Here is a 26,847-nt window from a genome sequence, read left to right on the forward strand (position 1 = left end):
ATTTATATATCTATGTACTAATATGTATATAAACCAACATGTTGTGCACATTATAAAACATACACTTAAAAAGAAAAAATTTTAAAAGATTTTATGTATGTATATATGCATATATTTATTTATTTATTTTAGACGGGGGGGGGAGAGCACTTGAGCAGGGGGAGGGGCAGAGGGAAAGGAAGAGAATCTCAAGCAGACTCTGCATTGAATGTGGAACCTGCTGTGGGGCTCAATCTCATGACCCTGAGATCACAACTAGAGCTGAAACCAAGAGTCAGACACTTAACTGACTGAACCATCCAGGCTCCCCCCCAAAAAGAAATTTTTAAAGGATGAGCTGAACTAATTACAAATACAAGTTTTAATACTCACTACTTACACCCTCCTAGGGCTCATGCACACACAACATGAAAATCATTGCTTAGTCAGTAATAGAGTCTAGACTAGAAATCAGGTCTCCTGACTTATAGTTCAGTGGTCTTTCCTCTTAATTACATTGCCTTTCATTTTTCTAATGCCCCATGTAAATAAAGTCTTGCTCTAGACAAGATGGAGTAGGTGCATCCCATTTTAAGCCTCCTGCTAATAACAATAACAATACCAAAAAACCCTGAACAAAATATACAAGCCATTTACCAGAAGATCTGAAAAGTGGGAAAAAAGTGAATTAGCTAGACATCTTGAGACTTGAGGAATGACCTGGTGGTGCATTTCCTGGGCTTCTTTCTTGCCCTCAGTATATCCAGGTCTGTATGCTAAAAATATTTGTAATCTGGAAACAAAAGTGGGCAGCGACAAAAAAGCAAAGAAACAAAAAATAAACAAACAAAAACAGCAACAACATCAAATATAAGAAAATCTTATTTCTCTAGCCAAAGGACTGGGAAAGGAGAAGCCCAATAGAACAGAAACTTCTTAACTGTATGCGGTAGGCAGAATTCTAAGATGTATCCCCCAAGTTTCCTACCATTGAGTCCTTGCCCTACCTAGAACTGTGAATTTGATGGACATGACCTCTGTGGTTAGCCTATGTTTTATGGCATGGTGGACATTAAGATAAGGAGATTATCCAGGTGGTCCTGGCCTAATCACATAAGCCCTTTAAAAGTTAAAGAGTTTTCTTTGCCTGATAGTAGAAGAGGAAGTCTGAGAAATTCAAAGCATGAGAAGCATTTGACATGAGGGTGGTTTTCTGTTGCTAAGATGGAGAAGTCCACATGGCAAAGATCTAAGAATGGCCTCTAGGAGCTGAGTGTGGTCCCCCGCTGCCAAGTAGCAAGACTCGGGGATCTTAGCCTTAAAACTGCAAGGAAATGAATTCTGCCAGCAATGTGAAAGAGGTGGAAGTGGATCTTTTCCTAGTTGAACCTCCAGGTGGGGATGTAGCTGGCCCACATCTTGATTTTAGCCTTATGAGACAATGAACTATGCGATTCTTAACTAAGGAAATCATGAGATAATAAATTTTTGTTGTTTTAAACCAATAAGTTATTGGCAATTTCCTTGATCTTGAGCCCAAACCTATAAAGCCATGTACTCCCTCATCCCTATGGTGCTCCAGTAGTGGGGCTGGTTGGCAGAACTCTAACTTCTGCTGTGTATTAGTTTCCTATTGCTGTTATAAAAAATTACCAAAAATTAGTGGCTTAAAACAACACAAATTTATTATCTTACAGTTCTAGAGATCAGAAGGCCAAAATGGGTCTTACTAGGCTAAAATCAAGATGCCCATAGAGCTGCCCTCTTAATGGAAGACTTTCTGGAGGCTTTGGAGAGAATCCATTTCCTTGCCTTTCCAGCTTTTAGAGGCTGCCTGCGTGCCTTGGCTCATGGCCCCTTCCTCTATATTTAAAGCACATCACTCTAACTTCTATTTCCTTGACCACATATCCCCTCTTTTTTTGATCCTTTTGCCATGTTCTTATAAAGACACTTGTGATTACATTGGGCCCACCTTGAAATCCAGGCTAATCTTCCCATATCAAGATCCTTAACTTAATCACATTTGCAAAGTCTCTTTTACCATGTAAGGTAACATATTCATAGGTTTTAAGGATTAAGGTGTAGACAATTTGTGTGTGTGTGTGTGTGTGTGTGTGTGTGTGTGTGTGTGTGGAGGGTCATTGTTCTGTCACCACAACGCCCTACAGAATAACATTCTAGAGGCTTTATAAACCAAATTGACATTTGAATCATAGCCCACAAAAGTGGGCTAGACCATACATTCTGAACATAAATAGGTTAAATACATGCTCAATTAGGATATCTCTTTTTTAGAGAGAGAGAAAGAGTGAGTAGGGTTGGGGGAGGGGCAGAGGGTGATGGAAAGAGAGAATCCCAAGAGGCTCCATGCCCAGTGCAGAGGCCAACATGGGGCTTGATCCCATGACCCTGAGATCACGACCTGAGCTAAAATCAAGAGTAGGATGCCTAACCACCTGAACCACTCAGGCTCCCCTCAATTAGAATACCTAAATAGGAATCAGACTCTTATGATATCCAACTCACCAGGATATAGTACAAAATTGCTCACCCTATTAGGCAAATTTCAACTCCAATAAGAAAATATAATCAACAGATGTCAACACCAAGATGATGAAAATGTTGGAATTATCTGACAAAGATTTTAAAGCAGCCATTAAAAAAACTGAAAGACAGAAAATCTTAGCAAAGATTTATAGAATACATAAAGATAAGCCAAATGGAAATTTTAGATTTTAAAAATATAATAACTGAAATAAAAATTCATTAGATGGATATTTTAATTGAACCTAGGATTTAATTTCTAAAAGTGACTAAATGATAACGCTGACAGGTCAGTGCCACTGAAAGAAGGGTCTATTAAGAGGCATGCCACCACGCAAGGCTACATGAGGAAGTACGAGGGTCAGTCAGGAGGCAGGAGGAGCGAGAGGAAAGCACAGCCACAAGCCTTTTGGAAACCAATAGAAGGAATGGGTGAGGCAGGGTAGTCACGTTTGAACAAGTTTAGGATTGAATAGTTTGAATAATTTCAGTAGGCTTTGAGCTATGGTAGTGATACCTGGCCCTGTGTGATTTAGAGGAGAGGAAATATTGGTTTGGTGTGTGAAAGTTAGATAAAGAAGGTGGCTGGGGTACAGCTCTGAATTGCTAAGTTTGCATATAAAAAGCATGTTAGACAGAGTCATTTACTACTTCCAGGAATTAGTTAGTTCTGGGAGGGGCACTCTTTCCCTAGCCAGCAAGTCTTCCAAGATGTGAAAGCACCATAAATATAGAAAATAAAAACATATTTAAAATAATGAGTTCAATAGCAAAATTGGCAGACCAGCAGTCAGTGAACTTGAAGATAGAGCAGTAGAAATTATCAATATGAACAACAGATGAAAAAGGGATATTTTAAAAAATGAATGGAACCCTGGCACCTGTGGGATAATAACAGATGATTTAACATTCATGTTATCAACGTTTCAGAAGAAAAAGAACACTAAGCTGAAATATACTTGAAGAAATAATAGCTCAAACTTCTTAAATTTGGTGAGAGACATAAACCTACAGATTCAAGAAACTGAATGTACCTCCAAACAGAATGAACTTTTAAATGTTCACACTCAGACATTTCACATTTAACCTCTGAAAAGCAAAGACGAAGGAAGATGAAGAAAAATTTTTGAAAGCTGCCAGAGCCAGAGAGAAACCATGCATTACTGATTGGGGAACAATGAGTCAAATTATAGCAGATTTCTCCTCAGAAACTTGAAGGACAGAAGAAAGAGGCAAACACTTTTTGAGTCCTGAAAGAAAAGCACTATCAACTCAGAATTCTTTTTTTTTTTTTTTTAAGATTTTATTTATTTATGATAGAGCATGAGCAGTGGGAGGGGCAGAGGGAGAAGCAGACTTTCTGCTGAGCAGGGAGCCCAATGCAGGGCTCCATCCCAGGACCCTGGAATCATGACCTGAGCTGAAGGCAGATTCTTAACAGACTGAGCCAACCAGGCGCCCCCCAGTATGCTTTATCCAGCAAAAAAAAAATCCTTCAAGAAATAAGGTGAAGAAACACTAAAAGGATTTGTCACCAGCAGACTTGCTCTAAAAGAATGGCTAAAAAAAACTATTCAGTTAGAAAGGAAATGACAATGAAAGGACTCTTGGAACATCATGAATGAAAAAATAAGAGCAAAGGAATTATATAGATTGCATACTATAGAACATTCCTGAAGTGACAAAATTTAGTAATGGAGAATAGATCAATGCTTGCAAGGGTTAGGGCCAGGAAAAGTGTGATTATTAAAGTGTAACAGAAGAAGTTTCTTTCTGATGATATGGTGATAGAACCGTTTTGGACTCTGCTTGTGGTGGTTACAGGAATCCATACATGTGGTAAGATTTCAAATTTTACCCTTAAAAAGAGTGTAATAAAGAAAGATTGGTGAAATCCAAATAAGATCTGTATCTGAATGAACAGCATTGTACCACTGTGAATTTCCTGGTTTTGACATTTTACTATGGTTACAGGAAGTATTATCAATGGGGCAAGATTGGGTACACAAAAACTTTCTGTAATTTTTTTTTTTACAATTTGTCTTAACCAATTTCAAATAAAATATTGTAATAAAAATAGGACCTATTATAGTTTTTTAAATTTAATAATTGAGAAAGTTAGGATAAGAGCAGGTGAATTCAGAATTTGGAGAAAATCAGCTGAATTGGCAATTGGTGTAGGATAGATTTTGGTTGGTTCAGTGAGATCATCCTTTGCACACACCTCCACTTATCTATACACAAACATGTGCATATGCACACTCACAGACAGACACAAACACAATTATACTCACCTAGGTTTTAATTTCCCTATTATCCTTCTACCATTCTCTTTCCAGCCATCTACCTTAGATTTTTCTGTGCTTAGCATTAGGAAAGTTCTCTCAGGAGACCACCCCTCCTCCTGTTGGTGGTCTGACCCATTTAACTCCTCTCTGCACCCACTTCTGCTTCATATCCTAACCTTTCTTGAAACCCTTATAGCTCTTCTTGTCATAAAACTCTAGCCTCTATCTCTATCAATTATGTTGCCAGCAGCCTAATAACATTGCAGCATTTACTGAGCTTTATTAGATAGGATGGAGTGAGAGGGCACAGGCCTGACTCAGAGGCCTGACTCATCACTAAGTGATGTCAGACAAAGGAGTCACCCTAGAGGTGCCACAGTCTCACCATCATATCCCTGACGCCCATATGTCCTCTGGAGGGTAGAGGTTGGAGGAGAACTGCTCCATAAAAGTCTGAGGAAACCATGGCAGGTGAGTAGGAAGTTGGAGGAGAAGAAGGGAGTGGTGAGAAGTTAGCTCATTTAGGAGAACGTCATCCAGCTCACATCCTTTGATGACCATTCAGGCTTGAACTGAGAAAGGAGAAGGGAATTCAAGAGAACAGAAGGAACAGAAAATTTCTGATAGCCAAAGACTCTATTCCCATCTTGTTCTGAGGCTTGAGGGAAAGGAAGAGTCAAGGATGGTAGACCCAGTTCTGAGGCCACTGGGATGAGAGAATAGAAAGAACTCAGTTGCTGTGGATGACTTTGCGGATCCAGTCTGTATAGTGGGATACCCTGGTGTAGTAGCCAATATCACCTCTCAGAATACATCCTGCTGACCAAGATAGGATCCCATGGAGCTGATTCTGGCATAGGATTGGGGCAGCAGCTAATTCCTGTTAGAAAAAGGACAGATGGGTCAGGCAGGATAGCCAAAACAAAGATGACCTAGTACCTAGTGCCAAGTCCCTATCTGAGGGGTCCAGAATAGAAAGACTTAGGTGATAAGGACTGGGAGAAATGTCTAGTGGACATCTTGAGCCCATCCCAGCATTCATTCTAGGCCACATCAGAGTTAGCCATGAAGAAATAAGAACACTCTGAGATGTTACCGTGCTGGCATCTAAGTTCATTCATTATTGGAAGGACACATTCTTTCCTGGATCCCATTTACTTTTATATCTTCTTGAATGTAGAGACAGGAAATTAGATTGGTTGAGGGAGATACATGGATCCCAAAATAGTGTCCTAGGCCAAACTCGAATGGGGCAGAGGGAAAAGAGTTACCTTGCACGTGTGTATGTTCTCCAGAGATGATCCTGCACAGAACATGTTCTCTGTGATTTTAACAGGAATTTGTCTTACAGGGGACTCTTGGCAGTCATCATTAGAGAACCAAAAGACAGTCTGGTTTATCTGGATATCAGGCTCTGGGTCTATGCACACACACACACACAGAAAGAGAGAGAAAAGGCTTTGTTTCTCTTTGATCCTTAACATGTTCATCTTCCTTTTTTCTCCCCTTCCCTCCCTCTTTTCGGTTATTAACCCTCCATTATTCAATGAAAGAAAAAGCCAAAATGAAAAGGAACCATAGAAGAAGAAACCTAATGAAATGAGAACACCGCAGTCTGGTCCCAGTGTTGTAAACTGCATACCTTGGGCTTGTGTGTATGTGCTTTTGTTTGTGAATGCTTGTCTCTAAGTTTCTAATGAATAAGCCACACTCAGCATCACCAGTGGGATTACCTGCCAACCCCTTCTTCACCCAGACACCTTTTCACCTTCACCTGGGGGATGAATGAGGCAAGTACACTGGATTCCAGAGACGTCCAGCCATAAACAGTCATGTCACCAGTTTGGGCCTCATTTCCAAATGAATAAAACTAAAGGTTAAGATATTATAAGTTCTCAGGCTTCTTCGAATTCTCATGATCTATAATAATAATTATATGATAATCCTCTTTGAGTGGATACGAAAGGAGCCTTAGGGTCTGCCTTGAGGTTCACTCACCGGAATTCGTCCATTCCCAGCCCCAGCCAGAGACTGTGCACTTTTCCCCTCTTCTGTCATCTGTGGTATTGGGCAGAACCACCAGCTTCACCTGATTGTTGAGTTTTTGGGGATGACTCAGCTTGATAAGCATGAGGTCATGGTCAGCAGAATCCCGGGTAAAATCTGGGTGTTGGACAGTAAGCATGGGTCTTAAGTGTCCAATCTTGCTTTGGAAACTCTCTTTTGAAGTAGCAATGTTTATCTCAAGAAATCTGGAACAGGCCATGAAGGATTAGATATTATTCTATTGTTCACCTTGTATCCTTTCTTCCCCAACTTGCTTTGTGACTTTGCATGAATTCCTTCCATAACTTGCCAAGACCTCCATTTCCTTGTCTGACAAATGAGCAATTTCTACTGCAGTTCTATAACTCTTTGATCTGTACCACATTGTACATAGGCTTTTCTTCCCTATTGATTCATCCGTTAGTCCTCAGCTTCCCCAGTTCCTTCTGTCTACATCATCCCACACAGAAATCTAACTCATAACCACCTACATCTATTTCCTGCCTCCTTCCAATCACTTCTCAGGCTTGAGAGACCCTGGGCAAGTTTCTTAAGGGGTGAGCCTCAGTAGCCCCTTAGCAATCTCAGTGACTAAGGGGGACTACCTCTCCCTCTAGGACCCCCATTACTCACGGCAAGAAGCAGTGGGCTGCAGTGAGAACCCACTGTTTGTGGATCAGGGTCCCCAAACAAGGCTCATATTCTGAGTTCAGGAAAACCAAAAAGGTGGGTACAGTTTTGATGTCCATCTGATTGAACTGCTGGGCTAATTTTACTTGTATTGGTGTCGGTTTTACATTTATTGTTGTTACTACTGTCAGGGGAAAGGAAGACAGAGTTTTAGAGATGGGCAGACATTCCAGAAGTTGGAAGTCTGAAACACTATGTGGAAGTGCTTTGAAATGGTCAATGTGTTATTGACATTTGAGGTGTTACTGAACCATTTCAGGGTCCTTCTGTTAATTTTCCCTTAGACCTCCCTCTGTATTTGTATCCTCCTTCTTTTTAATCCGTTTCTTATTCCTTCCTTCTGCTTGATTCTTCTCTTTTCCTCAAACTTCCTTCCTAGCTATATAGCAAAATCGCATTCTTTTGCCAACACCCACCATCCATTGTGCCAAGTCTTATTATCACAGTCATAGTGCACCCATGGAGCCAGAGGAAAATCAGTGGGCTCTAGATATCTCTGAGTGTGGTAGGAAACTTCCAATCACCAGGATCCTAAATTCTTATCTTTCTAACTAATATACTCTCCACCCATCTTATCTAGACCCATTTCCTACACTTTCCTCCAATATGACCTTTTCAAAGTTTTAAGCCAAAATAGGAACCTGCACTCACCAGTCACCGTCAGAATGGTGAAGATTAGAAAGAGGTGGTTCATGTCTGTGATCTCCATGCCCTCCTGCAGTAAGAAGACCTGGGAAGGAAGTAAACTACCAACGAGCTTGATCTCCTAGAAGCTTTGCAAAGGGAGAAATATCAAGGTTGGGTGGGGATATTCAAGGGAGCAAAGTGCTCTGAACCAAGGGAGGATGGCATTGAAGGGAAGAAGGACAACCAGACCCTATTTCTCTAGAGTGTCTGACCTCCCATTGTAGTCTGGGAAATTTTTCTAAGGTGAAATGCCTGACCACAGAGGGATGTCCTATAAGCCAAGAGCTATTAGCAAAGAGAAATCTCAACTGGCCAGTTGTGTCTGCCTTATTCCACTGTCTCCAGTAATACTTCAGCCCCCGGTTCCCTTACATTTACTCACCTGTCTTCATTTAGTGTAGCTGATGTTCACCTCTCTGTGTGACATTTACTAGCCCTCAACTTCAAAATAAACTCCCTCTTCTCTGAGCAACAGATCCCCCTCATCTAACAAACTAAGCCTTCCCCCATGTCACACTGATTCTTGCCTCAATGTCATACTGGCTCCACCCCATGGCATCCTCTCATGTCACAGTCCCCATACCATGTCATCCTCCCTCTAACCCTCAGATACCACTGACCCCTCCATGAAACTTTGCAGAGCCACGTGGAGACAGACAGGGCTCAGCATGGAGTTCCCTCAGAATGGAGTCAAAGGGATAATAAATAGAATGTATTGGTTGGCTTTTGCTGGCAAATTTCCTCAAAACTTAGTGGCTTAAGATGGTAGTCAATTATTTGGTCACAATTCTGTAGGTTGCCAATTTGGGATGGTCTCAGCAGGGATCATTGATGCATCTGTGATCAGCTGACAGTCAATGGTCCCACACATATGTCCAGTGGTTGGCTTGTTGTCCACTAGAGTGATGAGGATAACTAGGCCATGTGTCTATCATCATCTAACAGGCTAGTCCAAGATCATTTATATGATGGTAGTTGTAAAGTTACCAAGATCAGAAAAATGGTAAATACCAATGCCCAAATCTTCAAGCCTTTACATATGCCATATTTGCTAATGTCCCATAGGCCCAATCAGGTTGCATGGCCAATTCAGATTCACATGTAGAAAAGAATCCACTACCTGATGGAAGATGTGTAAAATCATATTACAAGGGCACAGATAGAAAAAGGGGCATAGTTTTTGGCCACTTTTTCTTGCCATTTTATTGCGTAAATTTTCAAACATACAAAAAATTTAAAAGCCCTGTACCGTGAATACTGCCATGCCCACCACCTATTTTTGTTAACTAACACTTTACTATATTTGTGTTATTATATAGTTATCCTTCTATAGTTGTGGCTTTTGTTACAATCTACCACATTGAGGCAACCAGCCAGAGGAATCTGGCTTCCTCTCCCACCTCTCTGACAGCAACTCCTTTTCTCCCAGCTGCCACCCTTCACCATATAGCCCCTGAGTTGCTGTGATAGCTTTCAAACTGGCCTTCTTTGACAAGCTCTTTCTCGATACAATTTGCCAGATTGGTTTTTTTTTTTTCCCCATTTGTTATGCTCTTGCTTAAAAGCTTGCAGTTGTTTCTAGTGCCCATTACTTCATGTCTAAACTCCTCTGCTTGGCTGCCAGTGCCCTCAGTAATCTGGTACTAACACATGACTCTGTAGGAATATGACATAATGGGCAGAGTCAGAGTTCCCGGGCAAACTCAAAAGCAGCCTGTGTCCTTGAAAGATCTGTTGGTGAACTTCTTATCTCTCTCTGACCAACTCTAGTCCCTGTGGGTCCTAACGTCTTTTAAAATTGGCTATAATCTTTGGCTTTTAGCCCTCTTAACTTGGTCCCACCTGGACATCTCCCATCAGCACCCCGTAGGCACCAATTTCTGCTCTGACCTGTATACCTTCCCCTTGTCAAAAATCCCTTGACTTTCATTCTTCTATGGTCATCTGTGTCCCTACTGGTGAGCAAGGATGGCTCCAACCCCTGACATTTGGTCAAACAGTGGCCTGTTTTGAATTTATTCTTCTGATTGGCTGTGAGTCCTTGGCTATACTTCCTGGGTTCATACAAGAAAGGATTCCATCCAACCTCTGATTTGACTATACCTCTCACTATACTGAAGAGTAAGAACTTTCTCTGCTCCCTATCTGTGCTAGGGCACCCACTGAGCTCCACTTGTTCAGACTGGGTTTTAAGAGCCCCTCAGATTCCAATTTGTGTTCACTGTGCCTCCCACCAAACTATTCCTGGGTGCATTATTTTTCTCTCTTCTCTACTATAGAGTTTTCGCTCTGGGCCAGCTAGTTTCTTTGGTATTCTTCACATCGACCATTTTCCTACATGATTCTTTTCATAATTGGGGGCATCTACCTTACCTTGCCCTTATCAGGGAGTCTGCTCCTGACCATAACCCTTGCTAAGTGACTCAAACTTGGAATGCAAAGGGCTAGAATCTGGATCCTCAGAGACACTTTCCTGGATCAATGTAGCTCTACTTCAATGCCCAAACCCAGTTCTGTCTGATCTGGGTCTGACACTTCCACGCTCATAGCTCATCCTATCAGACCCTCACATGCTTCTGGATGATCTCAGACTCAAAACGCTCCATTTACCTGGTTCATGACCTTGACTTAAGAGCAGGATTTTTATCTGATTCAAATCTGTGTCTCCAGATCCTAAAATAATACCTGGCACTGCATAGATTTTTTTAAAAAGATCTTATTTATTTATTTGTCAGAGAGAGAGAGAGAGAGCATAAGTAGGGGAGTGGCAGGCAGAGGGAGAAGCAGGGTCCCCAGTGAGCAAAGAGCCCAATGCAGGACTTGATCCCAGGATGCTGGGATCATGACCTGAACCAAAGGCAGATCCTTAGCCAACTGAGCTACCCTGGCGTCCCTGCAGAGCAGATTTTATGCACACACACTCACGCATACACATATACTTTTTTTGGATGAATGAATGAATACTACCTATTTCCTGACTTAAAACCCCTAACAACCTGCCACATTGACCTGACCTCCAGAGAATGTAAGCTTGCCTTAGGTCACTTCCTTGTGAGTTAATGGGAATAGCATTTCCAGATTATGGTCTTTGATTCCAAGGATCAGGTACTAGACATCATTGGCACGAAATTTAATCTTTTTTTTCTTTTAAAAGCTTAACTGAAGTGTAATGATATACAATAAATTGCACATATTTAAAATGTACAATTTGATAAATTAATGAGCATATTCCCAAAAGATTCCTTATGCCCCTTTGTAACTCCTTCTCTTTCCCTCCAACCTACCACCCTATCTCTAAGCAACCACTAATTTCTTTCTGTCACTATAGATTAATTTGTATTTTCTAGAATATTAGATAGAGTCATTACAGTAAGTTTTCTTTTTTGGTCTAGTTATTTTCACTCAGCATAATTAATTTGGATTCATACATGTTGTTGTGTGACTCTAGAGTTCATTTATTTTCACTGCTGAGTAGTATTCTATTGTATTGATATACCAAAATTTGTTTACCTATTGATGGATATTTGGGTTGTTTGCAGTCTGGGATTATACAAACAGAACTTCTGTGAATACTTTATATATGTGGGTCTTTATGTAGATGCATATGTGTATATATGTCTTTATGTAAACCTATGCTTCCTTTTCTCTTGGGTAAATAACTAAAGATGAAATGGCTGGATCATATATAGTAAGTGTACAGTTAACTTTTAAAGAAACTGCTAGATTGTTTTCCAAAGTATTTTACATTTTTGGGGCCCCTAGTGGCACAGTTGGTTGAGCTTCCAACTTTTGGTTTTGGCTCAAGTCATGATCTCAGGGCCGTGAGATCAGGCCCCTCATTGGGCTCTGAGCTCAGCAAGGAGTCGCTAAAATTTCTCTCTCCCTCTCTCTCTGCCCCTCCCCACTCTCTCTCTCTCTAAAGTGAATAAATAAATCTTTTTTTTTAAAGTATTTTACATTCTCACCAGAAGTGTAAGAGTTCCAGCTCCTCTATATTTTCACCGACACTTGGTGTGCTCAGTCTTTTAAAAACTTTTTAAATTGAGATATAATTGACATATAACACTGTATTAATTTTAGGCATACAGTGTGTTTGGTCTTTTTAATTTCAGCTATTCCCCTAACTGTGAAATAGTGTTTCAGTTTGGTTTTAATTCGCATTTCTCTATGACTAATGATGTTGAATATCTTTCCATGGGTGTATTTGCCATCCATATATCTTCTTTGATAAAGTGTCTGTTCAAGTCTTATGCCCATTTTTAAATTGGGTTGTTTCATTCTTTATAACTGAGATGTGAAGGGTTTTTAATATATTCTGGATAGGAGTTCTGCAATACTTCCAGTAGCTGGAGGAATGGACTCCTATAGGTCTATCCAGCAGACCTGCTTGTTCCCAAATAATGAATCTTTCTCCTTCCAAACCCCTGACTAAGCAGCTATACTATTCATCACATGAGTCTTATATTTTTATTTCAGGCTACTTTTCTTTCCACACAATGTAGGTGATCAGATGTACCATCAAAGCTCTTCCCATCACTGCTGTCTTCTAGGGCCATGTTTGGATGGGGATTATAACATAGCGGTTCATTTCTGGCTTCACCACATACCAAACTAATCCATTTGTGTATCAGAACATTTTTTTTTTCTATTCCATGAGCTGATCATAAGGGAACTTCCCTGTTCCCATAAGGGAACTTTGCCTCCTCCCAAAAAATATGAGTGTAGCTGAGAGACAGGCAATGGTGCCATAGTGGTGGATGAAACAGGAGTCTAAGCCATCTATAATGCAGCTTACTTGTCCTTTGATGTACCACTTCCATCTCACTATGGACTTCTGTTGGGCTCACATGACCTTATGACTTAGTGGATCTGACAGAAGACACCTTGTAACAAACAGTTCTGGCTGCATAGCCACTGGGTGTCCCAAGATCAGGTGTTCTGTATCTACCAGGGCCTAGTAGCACATCAGGAACTATATTTTGAATGGTGTCTGCTACAGATGGTGTAACATTGTTCCAGAACTCTTAACATCTACATAATAATTCTTTTACTAGGGCTTGCTGGAAACTCCATAAAATGCCTTTTCCCATCACAGATGCCTCTAACAGCATAGGTCTGCCAGGCAGTATGGCTAAGGTCTCTCATGAGGTTATAGGCAAGACGATGTCCAGGGCTGCAGTCATGTGAAGGTTTGATTGGGGCTGGAGGATCTGCTTCTGAGATGGCTTATTCACATGGCTTTTGGCAGAAGGCCTCAGCTCCTTTTCACATAAATCTCTCTGAAAGATCTGCTTCAATGTCCTTATCATATGGTACCTGACCTCCCTCACAGTAAGTGATCCAAGAGAGAGCAAGGAATGAGGTTTTAATGTCTTAAAAGTCACATATCATCACTTCTGCAATATTCTATTTGTTAGAAGTAAGTCACTAAGGCCAACCCACACCCAAAGGGACAGGAATTAAGCTCCGTCTCTTGAAGGAAGAAATATCAAAGAATTTGTGGGCATACTTCAAAACCACCGCATATGGTATCTTCAATATTGTGGTGATATGCTGAACGTCCAGGCAGTCTAGGTTCCTTTGGGTTATATTATGACATAGAGCTAAGAATTAACCCTGGTCAAGACTGTAAATGTTTGTGTCATTCACATTACTTCTGTTCCCTTCCCTTGATAGGAATAGAAATGAATGCATTTGCTAATCAATGTAAGGTACCTGAGGCCATATTAATCTGTTCCAGTAGAGCTATTACATCTGGCATAGCAACTGCAATCAGGGCAACTGTTTGGTTTATTATTTCCCAGGATCTGACATTTTTGTAAGGGCAAGACTAGTGAATTAAATGGGGATAAATGACGGCCATCACCCTGTATTCTTTAGGTCTTAAATGGTAGCAGTAAACTCTGCTATTTCCCCCAGGACATGATACTGTTTTTTATTTACTACCATGTGAAAGGGTAAATCAATTTCAGATATTTTACTTTGTCTTCCCCACTAATACAGTTTTTATCCCACAGTACAAGAAATCAGTGTAGAGGTTCTGCCAGTTACCAAGTATTTCCATTCCAATTACACATTGGGATACCAGAGAAATTATTCTTTCTTACTTTTCTCCATGGCATTTATCACCATCTCTTAATAGTACTTATTAAGTATAACTTAATGTACTTAACTCATTTTAATATACTTAATATACTTATTCATTTTATTATCTGTCTCCCCAAGGAATCTAATTTCCATAAGGACAGGCATTTTTTTCTTTTTTTTTAAACTGATATATTTCTAATTCCTACAAATTGCCTAACACATCCCAGAAACATAGTTCTAGCACATAGCAGGCATTCAGTAAATACTTGTTAAGTGAAAGAATAAATAGTGCCTGACTCTCAACATGAACTCATTGTTGTTATTGTTATAATGGCCCTAAGATTCTCCCATCTCTCCCAGCAAGTATGAATTCAAGTGTGAAACATTCACTATGGAGCAAATTAGGGAACAGTTTCTATAAGAAGATCAGTGATGACTGATGGCACCTCAGGTGTCCCATGAAACAGTATATGTGCTGGTGTTTGGCTGAGAGATGGAAAGCAGACCATGAGGGGAACCAATCCAGGGTCCTTGGCACTTTCCATTTCTCTCCTCCCCTAATGTGAACTGAAGTACATATATTTAATCGCTCACATTTTCCAGTGGTAATTATTGGTTTTTTAGCCACCTAAAATGGAATTTCTTGTTTTTAAAGCATTGAGCCATAAAATACTTAAATACTTTCAGACTTTCTCATGAAAAATTGAAAGATACGGCTATTGCCCTATTTACTGGTGCTTAGAAGTAGATCCTCATTTCAAAGGAGGCATGTGCTTTTCTATTTTATCACAGTCCTCATCACTCTTCATTGCCTCTTTCACATGAAGGCTAAATGACAGTTGTCAGTCACCAATGTATGAATCAGACCATTTTTTCTTAAAGTGAAGAAAAAGTGATATTGTTTTTATAATCGAGTCCATACAAAAATTTGGAAGAATAAAATGTAAAGAGAGAGAAATACACATTTCAAGAAAAATGAGAATAGTGTTTTGGGGAGGTAAGACAGAACAAAGATCATTCCTAAGCATTTAATATGTAATATGCAAACAAAGTATGACTAGGTACATAGAGTTCAATTCAAGATATAAGGACTTGAGTTTGCAACCCTTCCTCTAATTCAATAAAGAGGAATACATAGCATATTCTACCTACAGTATGATTTGCAAGGTACTTGTTTCTTTTCTTTTCTCTTTTTAAATCTGTAATTCACAATATCATGCATGGCAATTTTAGGTGTTTTTTTTTTTCTTTCATACTGACATCTTACCCCCAAGATATAGAATGTGGTACTTCAACTCCCAAGTTTTTCCCTTTAGGAATGGAAATTAAGAGAGACTCATCACTAATTCATATGCTTCATCACTGTTGCTTCCTTATTTACATAAAAGTTTTGTAATTCTAGCTGAAGAACAATTTAATTAAAATCTTAACTAAGCACCCTCATTCTCTTCAATTTCGATATGAGGAAGGGTAATTTATTCTTCCAGTTGCTTTTAGTTGATGGTTTTAGGATCCAATAACAGTAATTACAACAGTAAAAGTAAAATTGCATATTGTAATTTGAATTCTGGGGTGTCCTTAGCTAGCAAGTACACATGATGACTAAACCAAGTAACAACATCAGGGATCATCATCTGGATGTTTCTTAAAGGGTCAAAAACAAATCCATCACAACCCAGCATTAAGCTAAGCTTAAATGGTAGGGTCTCGGTGCGTATTTGTCAAAATCTCATAAGGAAACAAGAGTGTTCTCATATTTATCTTAATATGTCTTTCTCCCTCTACCACCTTTCCCATCTTCATTCAAGCCAGTTATAAAAATAAGGCAGTTATTGAGCCCAATATTCACTGATAGCTAAGCAGGAAGCTTTTGGGTGTGAACCAGCCTGGGGATGACTCACTGAAAACCAAATGTTTGTATGGAAAGCTCCCCCTAAAGTGGCACAAAAGCAAATATTCATAAACATGTTTAAAAAGCATTTGGAACTCTTGAGGGGAGGGGTTAAAATATCGCCACCCATTACTAATCACACCATTTTGATAAAACATAGCATTGCTACCTTTGTGCTGACCCAGGCTCTAAGCTTTTCAGAAACAAGGTTGCTATACTTGGTAGGACTGTCCTGACTCACAGTATTTTATTTTGAAATATGATTCTATTTTGATAACTTCAGCTCAATCTGTATTTTGAATGCATCAAAAATTCATGTGCCACTTGTGGAAGTTTTAAGTTTCCTATAGATAAGTCTCAATTGCAATCTATACAGAATTCATAAGAAAAGAGTGGTTACAAATGGAAATTTGTTTCTTGATGAGCAAACTTTGACCTCAAATGGTATAAGCATATATTTAAATTCTGTACCTTAATGTTGTCTATTGTTTTAAACACCCTTCTCTACCCCTCAAGCAAATAAGAGATGGCTGTTTTCATTCCAACAGATATTTTTGGTGCACATCAGTTCCTGCTTAGACTTAGAAAGCATTCGCTTGAGACCCTAGAGCCCATAACTGAGACTCTTTGGGGCCTATGGGAAGTCAGTTCCTGTTAGAAACACCTCTGAAGATGAGATGATGGTGGTGGTGGAAGTTTGGTGTTTTTTCATCTGGTCCAGATTTGAAAAGGAACCAGGGGGACAGGAAGTGGTCAGGCCAAGAGGCCAGCTCTCCTGCTAAATCAGGCTGCCTACCCTTTTTCTGTGACCCCCTACAAGGGTTCTTAGGTTTGTTGGCTTATTTTATTTTATTTTATTTTTAAATACGGAACACCTCACAAATTTGTGTGTCATCCTTGTTCAGGGACCATGCTAATCTTTTCTGTATCATTCCAGTTTTAGTATATGTGCTGCGGAAGGGTGCACTTGTTGGCATATTTTAAAAAGGACATTGAGCTACCAGGCATTGATGATTGAACTCATTGAACTAAATAGTAGTACTCCTTTAGAATTTTGTCTTGTATCCAAAAAACTAATGAGAAGTGGTTAGACTAGTGGCTATAAAGAGATATGAATACAGAGGCTAGTATCAAGGAGAGATAGTAACATCTTTGATCTACGCATTTGGGACTGGTGTTATCTTCTTCTGTAGCAAAAACATCCTGACGAGATTAGTGTATGGGGACTGAGTTATAGATATAGCTTTGCTTCCTTTAGCCAAGATCATGAGAAAATGGTTCTCTAGATAATGAATTTCCTAGATTTCTGGAGTTTCCCCCATTAAATACCAAAACATTAAAAAAAAAAATTAACTACAGAAAATGGAAGAACCTCTATGGAGTATGATTGAAGGGGTAGGGGCAGTTAAGTGAAAGTTTTTACTTCTCCCTTTATGCTCTTCTATAAAGAATAAATTTTTAAATAAAATTAATATATATTATTTTATTATTTTAAAAAATTTACTTGGAACTATTTTTACACAAATAAATGGGTTATACATTTCTGACCTCTCAAATAGAGCCAAACTGAGTTTTCTTTTGATGATTATTGTCGTTCTAAAACTCAGTTCTTCTCTGTACTACAAAGCAATGATACCCTGAAGTAGTCCTGGGGTGTACTGAATGGTTTATTCCCACACCAAATGTCTGCAGACGTCTAATTTATTTCTCACAATTTTTTTGCTGTCTGTTTTGCTGTGAGATTGTCAGTTGTCACTTCATCCTGACAGAATTTCACCTACCTTTAGCAGCCTCTCTTTTGAATTTGTTGCTTAAATTTGATGCTCTCTAATTGGCTGACTGGTTGGTAAGTCACATAAGCAAACTTGTTTATAGTCTATGTAAAATTATATTAAATGAGCATAGAGTGTATGCCCAAGGGTCACTCCTACATGAACAAAAACAAAACAAAACAAACAAAAAAAGCTTTAGTACATTTATTTAGAGATTTCAGTCTTATCCTTTCCATTTGGATCCCAGCTGTATTCAGATACTAGATGACACTGGATAAAAGAGTTATATATAAGTGAAATGATGCTCTGCTGTCATGTAATAAAATGAGTTGCATCCTTTTTTCCTTCCCTTTTGAAATTGCTCAATAGCAGTCCAGGTAGATGCATGTGATATTAAACTGTAGTTATTCTCTTTCTTCAGGCTAATTGAAACGATAGCCCTAAACATGTTGCCAGTTCTAGAATAATATTTAAATTAGAAATAATTGCCAGCATTTGGATAAGAATTCATTTATAGTAAATGTTCTCAAATGTGATAAATGCATATTTGGCCTTTGTCCTTGGTTCCTGACACAGAGCTTCTACCCTTAGAATTTCCTGAAAAAGTGTAGGGGCAGGTTTTGTCATTTATAAGATCATTTCCACCACACCAGAGTTGTATATGCTAATAGGACAACTCTTGGTGGGCCACTCAGTAGCTTTAGGATGAGGGCTGGTTGCCAGAGGAGCCAACCTTGTTAGTGAGTTAGAACTTCCAGCCCCATCCTGCTGACCTCCGGGGAGGAGACAGAAGGTGGAGATTGACTTAATCGCCAACGGTCAATGATTTACTCAACCATGCCTATGTAGAGCAACCTCCATATAAACCACTACATGATCAGGTTCAGAGAGCTTCCCAGTGGGTGAACATATTGAGGTGTTGGGAGGGTGATATGCCCGAAGAGGGCATGGAAGCTCTTTGCTCCCACCCCACCTTACATTTTGCCCAAGCAGTCTTTTGGCTGTTCCTGAGTTGTATCCTTTGTAATAAACCAGTAAATAGCAAGTAAACTGTTTCTGAGTTCTGTGAGCCATTCTAACAAATTATGGAACCTGAGAAAGGGGTCATGGGAACCCCTAATTTATAACCTGTGCATCAGAAATATGGTTGGCTTGAGATTTGTGATTGGCGTCTGAAGTGGGGGCAGTTTTGTGGGAACGAGCCCTTAACCCGTCTGCTAACTCTGGTAGTTACTGCCAGAATTGAATTGTAGGACACACAGTTGGTGCCTAGAGAGCTGGAAAATTGGTTGGTGTAAGGAAAAAACCCACACATTTGATGTCAAAAATGTTGCGAGTGAAAAACTGCTCACCAGGCTTTTATGATCTCAAATGCTTGAATATGTACCAGGTTTGCCAAATCCATATGAAAAAAAAAATACATGTAGGCTCTTGTCTACTGGGTAGATCAGACAAGACTCAGCTGACTCACAGATACATGGAAATAGATCAAACAAGTAGCATGTGTTTGAAAGGAACAGTTTAGTTAGAAAGGGAGTGGGGATTTTTTGACAATCGTTCTGAATGTGAGTCAGAGTGTAGGTTTGCGTGGGTGAGTGTGTGGGTGGATTCATCTGTGGGTGTCAGAAAGAGACAGCCAGAGATAGATGGCTGTAGTTTTGTAGCTAGTAAAATGACTGTAATAGAAAAGTAAATTTAAAGATTTAGACCTTCATGGAGACTTTGAAATAGTTTTAGCTAAACAATGTCAACAGAAGGTTTATTTAAAATACCAATTGCTTCCCACAAAGAGTTTAATTACCTTACACAATAACACACAATTTTCATCTACCACTTACTTGAAATTTGGTAATTATCACAAGTGAAATCTTATCTTATATTCCTGGTAGCCAAAACTTTTTAAAATGAGAAAATTGAAATAAATTGGCTGAATTTCTTATCTAGAAAATGACCTTCAGTTGTTTATAGCATAAGGCATGACAGCAAATAACTTGCAAAAGAAAAAGCTAAAATGGGTAATAGGATAAAAAAATTTTATCTACAGCTATAACAAGATGATTTCTGATATACTTACCTACATGCAGTAATTGGGTAATACAAAAGTATGAAAAGATAAGGAATTGGTGCTATAATTGCTTGCCTGGTTTTATCTGGGAGAGTAATGATGCCAGTGAAGTGGAGTCTATGCACAGAAACTCCGTTTAACAAGAATTTCAGATTCTGTCTTTGACAATTCCATTATTGCATGCCCGGATCCTGCTAAGTGCTATATTTGGGGCAAGTCCAAAGCCCACAAAGCTATTTGGAATATCACTTGAAACTACAGCAAGTAATTCCGGGATGAAAGAGTTGATGGACAAATATGCACAGGGTAGGTAGAATCATTCAATATGCAGCTCACATATTGGAGCCTCTATGATGTGCCTCCTCGCTGAAATTACAACCCTGCATCTGCCCTCTAGCAGCTCAGCCCTTGAATTAAAAAGTTAAAGAAGCTGCTAAGCATTGTTCGTGTCAGGGGCTATTACATACAGGTCAATGGAGGAAACAATTATTAATTCTTCATTCACTAACAGTGATTTTGTTTCCAAATGTCTAAATATAAAAATAATACAAGTTCATTATAAGAGAATTCAGATATGATAGAAAAGTATCATTCATTGATTTAAGAAAATTCATTTAAAGCTATTAGACATTAAAGGAGCAGAGGTCTGTGCTTCATTTTATATTTTCTCTTTGTAAACTAACTTCTCCACTCCTTGCCATGTATCACTTTTCATTATTAACTGGTAGAAAATAAGTGATACAATGTACTTGCCTAGCAGGGCAAGAAACCGGACTCACCCTTTGTCATTACTACCTTTATGATTGTATGCCATTATTGGTTCTCACATAGTGTAAGTGTAATTTAAATTTATTTCATAAGCTACTTGGGGCTAGGAAAATCCAAAAAACTACATTTGCCTCTTATTCGTCTTCGTAAGATCACTCCTGCACTCCCAAGAAGGGACCCCTCTCCATTCTAAAGTCCTAATCATTAGCTCATCTTTTCCTGCGTAGCCGGGAAGTCAGATCCCATGTAAGGAGTCTGAGGATGATTAAGGGTGGCTTTGAGCTGCTGATGTGGAGGGTGCAAGATACAGAGAATTGTGTGAGCCTTGCTTTGGCACAAGATAGGTTTATGTTGCAATTATCCAACTAATCTGAAACCCCAGTGCTTAACACAAGAAAGTTTAATTCTTGCCTGTGCCACATATGCATTACGGATGGGGAGGCAGTCTTACTCAAGGAGGAGGATGGAGGCTCTGCCATCTTGTGGCTGCACCGGCTCCCTGTCACTGCCGCAGGGAAATAGACACAAGAAGATCTCAGGTGGGCTTTTCACTACTTCCACCCAGAAGAAATACCTGGGGCTTCTGCTCACATTTTTTTCCCCCTAAGATTTTATTTATTTATTTTTGAGAGAGCGAGCGAGCGAGCGAGCGAGAGAGAGAGACAGGGAGAGCAGGAGGAGGGGAAGAGAGAGAAGCCAACTCCCTGCTGAGCAGGGAGCCAGATGTGGGACTCCATACCAGGACCCTGAGATCACGACTGAACCAAAGGCAGATGCTTAACCGACTGAGCCACCCAGGTGCCCTTCTGCTTACATTTCATTGGTCACATGGTTTTCCCAACTTCAAAGGAGCTAGAAATTTGGGGAATAGATGGAATGATTGGTTAAAGTGGTCTCTCCCTTAAACTTAGGTGTGAATTTCTGACCACAGGCTGACATCATCCCAAATCAAATAAGTGATATTAAGTTATTTACTTATGTCAATTTTCTACTCCTTTGGCATGAATATTTGAGTGTGAGGTACAGGTAGAGAATACACCTTACACATAAGCACAATTTTCCATATATAATTACTGTATACATAATAGCTTATTATTTTCCAACTAATCTGGATACAATAGATATCCAAAAAAGGAGGACGATATTGTGAAAGAGAAAATAATACCAAGCCCTCATTTTTTACCACTAATTCCAATGTGGGTTGACTAAAGGCAGCAACATGCCTGGATTTGTCAGGCTAGACTACTTTCTGTAACAATTAGTTAACCTCTGGTCTTTAGAATTCTGGGTAATTTTTTCTTTTGTTTATCTGAATTTTATAGTTTTTCTATAATCTCCGTGGCTGAAGACAACAGAATTTCTTAATTGCATATGTTAACGATTTAGTGTGGGGATCTGACAAATGGCCTTCCACGAGGTGATTTAGGGATCTGGGCTCTTCCTTCCTGAGACTCTGCCATCCTACAAGGCTTCTGAAGCCTCTGCATCAAGCAGACAAAGGAAGAGAACCGCAAAGAGGATCAGGGCCAGGCTTTACAGCGTATCATCATTCCCTCCACGTGGTGTTAGCCAGAAATCACAATCACACTTAGCCTACAGTCTGGCTGTGTGCACAAGAAGGAAAGAAATCAGTTTGGTGAGTGTCTACTACAATGTCCCTCATATGACCTAAATAAATAAATAAGAAGAAAAACTAAGGAATCACTTAGAGTTAGAGCTGTCTAGGAAAAAGAACCTTATTTCTCTTCTTTTTCCTTATTTCCCTCATTTATAGTTCCATGTTGCCTCTCTACAAGGTCTTCATTTTATTTTTTAAACCAGTTTTTAAGGATCTTAATATTCTGCTTTGTTGAGAGTGTACAGAAATGAACATGATGACACTCGGCTGGCTGGAATATAAGCTGATAATCTTACCGAAGGGAAATGTATCTGTATGAATCAAAAACCTCAAAAAAGGGTATAGTTAACAATTCTATTTCTAGAATTTTGTCCAGGGGAAATAAACAGGTAATATAAACAGATGCATGTACAAGTATATTTAGCACAGTATTGCTAATAATGGCAAAACACTTTTATGATGTAAGTGTCCAGCAAATGAAGGTAAATTAATGCTACTTCTAATAAAATATCATGTGGCCATGAATGGTGCCATAAATATAGTGATAGCAAATCATGTTCCTTATATATTCTATAAAAATATCAGTTTACAAATCTCTATGTCTGGAATATTCCCATTTTGATTTTTTAAAAAATGATTATATATAACACACAATATATATCAAATCGAAATCAAAATGGAAAAATTCTAGACATAGGTTCATAAACTGATATATATATAAAATTTTTTTGCTTATCTGTGTTTTTAATTTTCTGACATAAACAAGTGATATTTTTCCTAAAAGAGAAATTTCATTTTTATTTATTTTATTTATATTTTAAAAGATTTTACTTATTTATTTGAGAGAGACGCATGCAGGAGCAGGGGGAGGGGAGGAGGGAGAAGGAGAAGCAGACTCCCTGTTGAGCAGGGAGCCCTCCGCAGGGCTGATCCCAGGACCCTGTGATCATGACCTGAGCCAAAGGCAGACGCTTAACCGACTGAGCCACCCAGGCGCCCCTGGTTTTTATTTGAAATCAAAAAATGAAAACCCCTAACATTTAAAACAGAAACACAGAGTTTTAATCCATACACATCTCAAAGAAAAAAACAAAACAAAATACCACCTGGTTACCCACACTGGCTCTATCTTCCAGGCCTCCCTGCCTGAGCACATGGAGGAGTCCCGGCCATCAGGGTGGGGGCAGGTGGGTGGGATGGGGGTTGGAGAACCAAGATCTTGGTAGGCCCTTGTCTCAGTGCCCAGCTTAGACACACTGTGGAGGCCACGCATAGCTGCTGCTCTTCATTCCTCACCTCCCTCATTCTGACAATGGTCTGCTTTCTTTCCTCTGAGTAGGAAACCTGCAGAGGCAGCTGGCTTGTGATATTTTGTGTAGGCATGTGAGTTATATGCAAATCACATGGAAAGACAGTCAGAATCTTTTCTCAGATGGTCCAAGTCAAGAATATTTATTTGTCTTGAGTCTGTATTACACCTAAAAGAGGGCACATAATTCTGATATTTTGCTTACTTAATTTCTTTCAGAAGTAAGTCAAGCTGCTGTCAGAAGAGGTTTCAGCTTTTTAAGTTCACTATTCATTTTGGAGTTATCCATGCATGCACGCTTACAAAAGTTAAATTATTTTCAAAGATAGAATAATTTTTCTACTACAATGGAATTCAAAGTAAGTGAAGAGCCAGAACATGATAATTTCATCTAAGAATCAACTTCCTTTATGTTCAAATAATTTGTAATATGGACTTATAACTGTTGAATGACAAACACATTTTTAATTGCATTAGGTATTAAGAATAGTGATTTTATGAACTGTAGAGTTCAGTCAGCAAAATCGTATACCTCTGTCACTTACATATACACAAACACACATCCCAAAGGTTATTAATATTTGTTAAAATTATAACAGTTATACTTTTTTTTTTTTTTTTTTTTTTTNTTTTTTTTTAAAGATTTTATTTATTTATTTGACAGAGATAGAGACAGCCAGTGAGAGAGGGAACACAAGCAGGGGGAGTGGGAGAGGAAGAAGCAGGCTCATAGTGGAGGAGCCTGATGTGGGGCTCGATCCCATAACGCCGGGATCACGCCCTGAGCCGAAGGCAGATGCTTAACCGCTGTGCCACCCAGGCGCCCCACAGTTATACTTATTTTAAAACTAACTGAAAGTAGTGTACTTTAAAAAAGATAATACCTATTATCAAAAGTCACAGCCAATCTTGGTTTTCTATTAAAGTCCAACTTTTATTCAATCAGTATATTCTCTTCAGAAAATTACTGTATTACGGAACTCAGAAAAAAACCCAGAACACACCAAGATGTCACTTTGCTAAATTGTAACATCTTATTCTAGCCTAGGCTAATTTTTGTTTTTTCAAAACAGGTTGAAAAAGAGGAAGTACTGATGATTGTATGTAACTCATTCTGATTTTACTGGTTAGCAGTAAGAATTCTCTTTCCTAACAGAGAAGGATAAGATGTCAACTCTCACAGTCATTCAGGATTTTCACTGGAGGTAGAAGGGAATTAGCCCTGAGGGGAAGAAAATAAAGTGCCAGTGCTGGGGTGCAAAGGCCCAGGAAAGAGACCAGAGACAGGGCCCTTCTGCCTCCATCGGGAGCTCCCCAGCAGACTCTAGCTAAGTGCTGCCATTAGCAACTCTCTGCTAAGGTGCGGCCTTTGCCACCGCAAAGGACACCAGGACCAAAACAAAAGGTATGTCCTGGGGGAAGCCTTGCACTCAGGCCTCAATGTTACTGCTTCTCTTGAAGATCTTGTCTGTCTTCTTATCATTGACTACTCCCTTTGAGAACTAGCTCTAAATGCTGATCGTTGGTTCCTGATTCACCATTCCCAGCATCTCACTTCCTCAGTTTGACCATCGTGAAAAGATGTTGGTCAGTCTGGGGCTTCCCTCCTGCTAGGTGCCAGTGGGCATGGCACCTTCCCACTGCTGAACTCAGGCAGTGTGTGAGGAGGGTTTACTGTATCTGGGCAGAAAGAAGACACAGAAAGCAGCTCACTGAACTCACCTGAGAATTCTCCTAGAACTGGGACCAGTCGGAAGGGCTAGTGCAATTACAAAGCTAATTGAGTATATAGCTTGTTCTCTGATAACCAAAGATCATATAGTAACAGGTGAGAGAAAAGAATAAAACTTGGCAACTCAAGCTTCTTCTGATTTGAATCTCTTTGACAAAGAAGCTGTATGATGTTTTCTTATGACAGCCACTCATCTTCCCACACACTCATTTCACCCATCCTCCAATCCCCTCCCTTCCATACAACTCTTAGCTTCCAATACTTATTTTTTTCTCCCACCTATCATCAGTGAACCCATTTACATGCCCTTGAACCTGTTCGCTGTTACCTCACGCATTCTGATTTCTGTGGGGTGTGTGTGTGTGTGTGTGTGTGTGTGGGTGTGTGTGCAGGCATGTAAAACACACTTTGCAGTAGGTGAGCAGGTTCTTTGGCTAATCTGTGTAGCTATATTATTACATAATGTAATGTGTAGGTATATGCACCTCTACTTGTATGAATGGTTGAATTCTGATGGTGGTTTAAAATCAACTATCTTTATATACAAAGTGCAGACTGTAGGTATGTAGGTATGTACAAGAGGTATGTAACTCTTGTGTTTATCTGGGTATCTGTGTTTAGGTACCTGGGTGGTGTTTATACACATATAAGTCTGCATCTGTATACATCTGCATGCATACCTCAAGGCATAGCCAATGGCTTCTGTAAAGAAAGCTGTCTCCAAGTCTTCCTACCTAGCTATGTTACCTTCTCATTTTTGGGGAGAAAATTTTATTGTGGTTAAAATATATGTAACATAAAATTTACCATTTTAATCAATTTTAAGTGTACAACTCAGTGGCATTAATTACATTCACAACATTAGACAAATAATCACCACTTCCTATTCCCAACACCCAAACAGAAACCGTGACTATTTTTTTTTTATTTTTTAAATTATATTATGTTAGTCACCATATAGTACATCCCCGGATTCCAATGCAAAGTTCGATGCTTCATTAGTTGCGTATAACACCCAGTGCACCACGCAATACGTGCCCTCCTTACTACCCATCACCAGTCTATCCCATTCCCCCCCCGAAGTCTTCAGTTTGTTTCTCAGAGTCCATAGTCTCTCATGCTTCATTCCCCCTTCTGATTACCCCCCCCTTTCTTTATCCCTTTCTTCCCCTACTGATCCTCCTAGTTCTTATGTTCCATAGATGAGAGAAATCATATGATAATTGTCTTTCTCTGCTTGACTTATTTCACTTAGCATTATCTCCTCCAGTGCCGTCCATGTTGCAGCAAATGTTGAGAATTCGTTCTTTCTGATAGCTGAGTAATATTCCATTGTATATATGGACCACAGCTTCTTAATCCAGTCAT

The 26,847-nt window shown here is 39.4% G+C and overlaps 1 protein-coding gene and 1 non-coding gene across 4 annotated transcripts in view; both read right to left on the minus strand.

The window, feature by feature from the left end:
* Window positions 1-221: 221 nt before the first annotated feature.
* Window positions 222-26,847, minus strand: part of LOC105237058 (serine protease 58) — a 128,958-nt gene continuing 102,332 nt past the window's right edge. The window contains exons 4-8 of one of the 3 annotated variants that reach the window (XM_034654874.1): window positions 8,202-8,323; window positions 7,494-7,674; window positions 6,813-7,066; window positions 6,086-6,234; window positions 222-5,694 (exon numbers count right to left, since the gene is read on the minus strand). In XM_034654874.1, the coding sequence (XP_034510765.1) occupies window positions 5,545-5,694; window positions 6,086-6,234; window positions 6,813-7,066; window positions 7,494-7,674; window positions 8,202-8,259 (792 nt within the window). In that variant the 5' untranslated portion in view covers window positions 8,260-8,323 and the 3' untranslated portion in view covers window positions 222-5,544. The remainder of the gene's footprint in view (window positions 5,695-6,085; window positions 6,235-6,812; window positions 7,067-7,493; window positions 7,675-8,201; window positions 8,324-26,847) is intronic. The other 2 variants (XR_004623533.1, XM_019798319.2) reach the window with 2 other exon arrangements.
* LOC117801195 lies at window positions 17,076-17,182 on the minus strand. Its single transcript, XR_004623727.1, has one exon. It is a non-coding gene; the product is annotated as a U6 spliceosomal RNA (small nuclear RNA).

Source organism: Ailuropoda melanoleuca, chromosome 2 (assembly GCF_002007445.2).
Source record: "Ailuropoda melanoleuca isolate Jingjing chromosome 2, ASM200744v2, whole genome shotgun sequence".
NCBI classification, from domain to species: domain Eukaryota; kingdom Metazoa; phylum Chordata; class Mammalia; order Carnivora; family Ursidae; genus Ailuropoda; species Ailuropoda melanoleuca.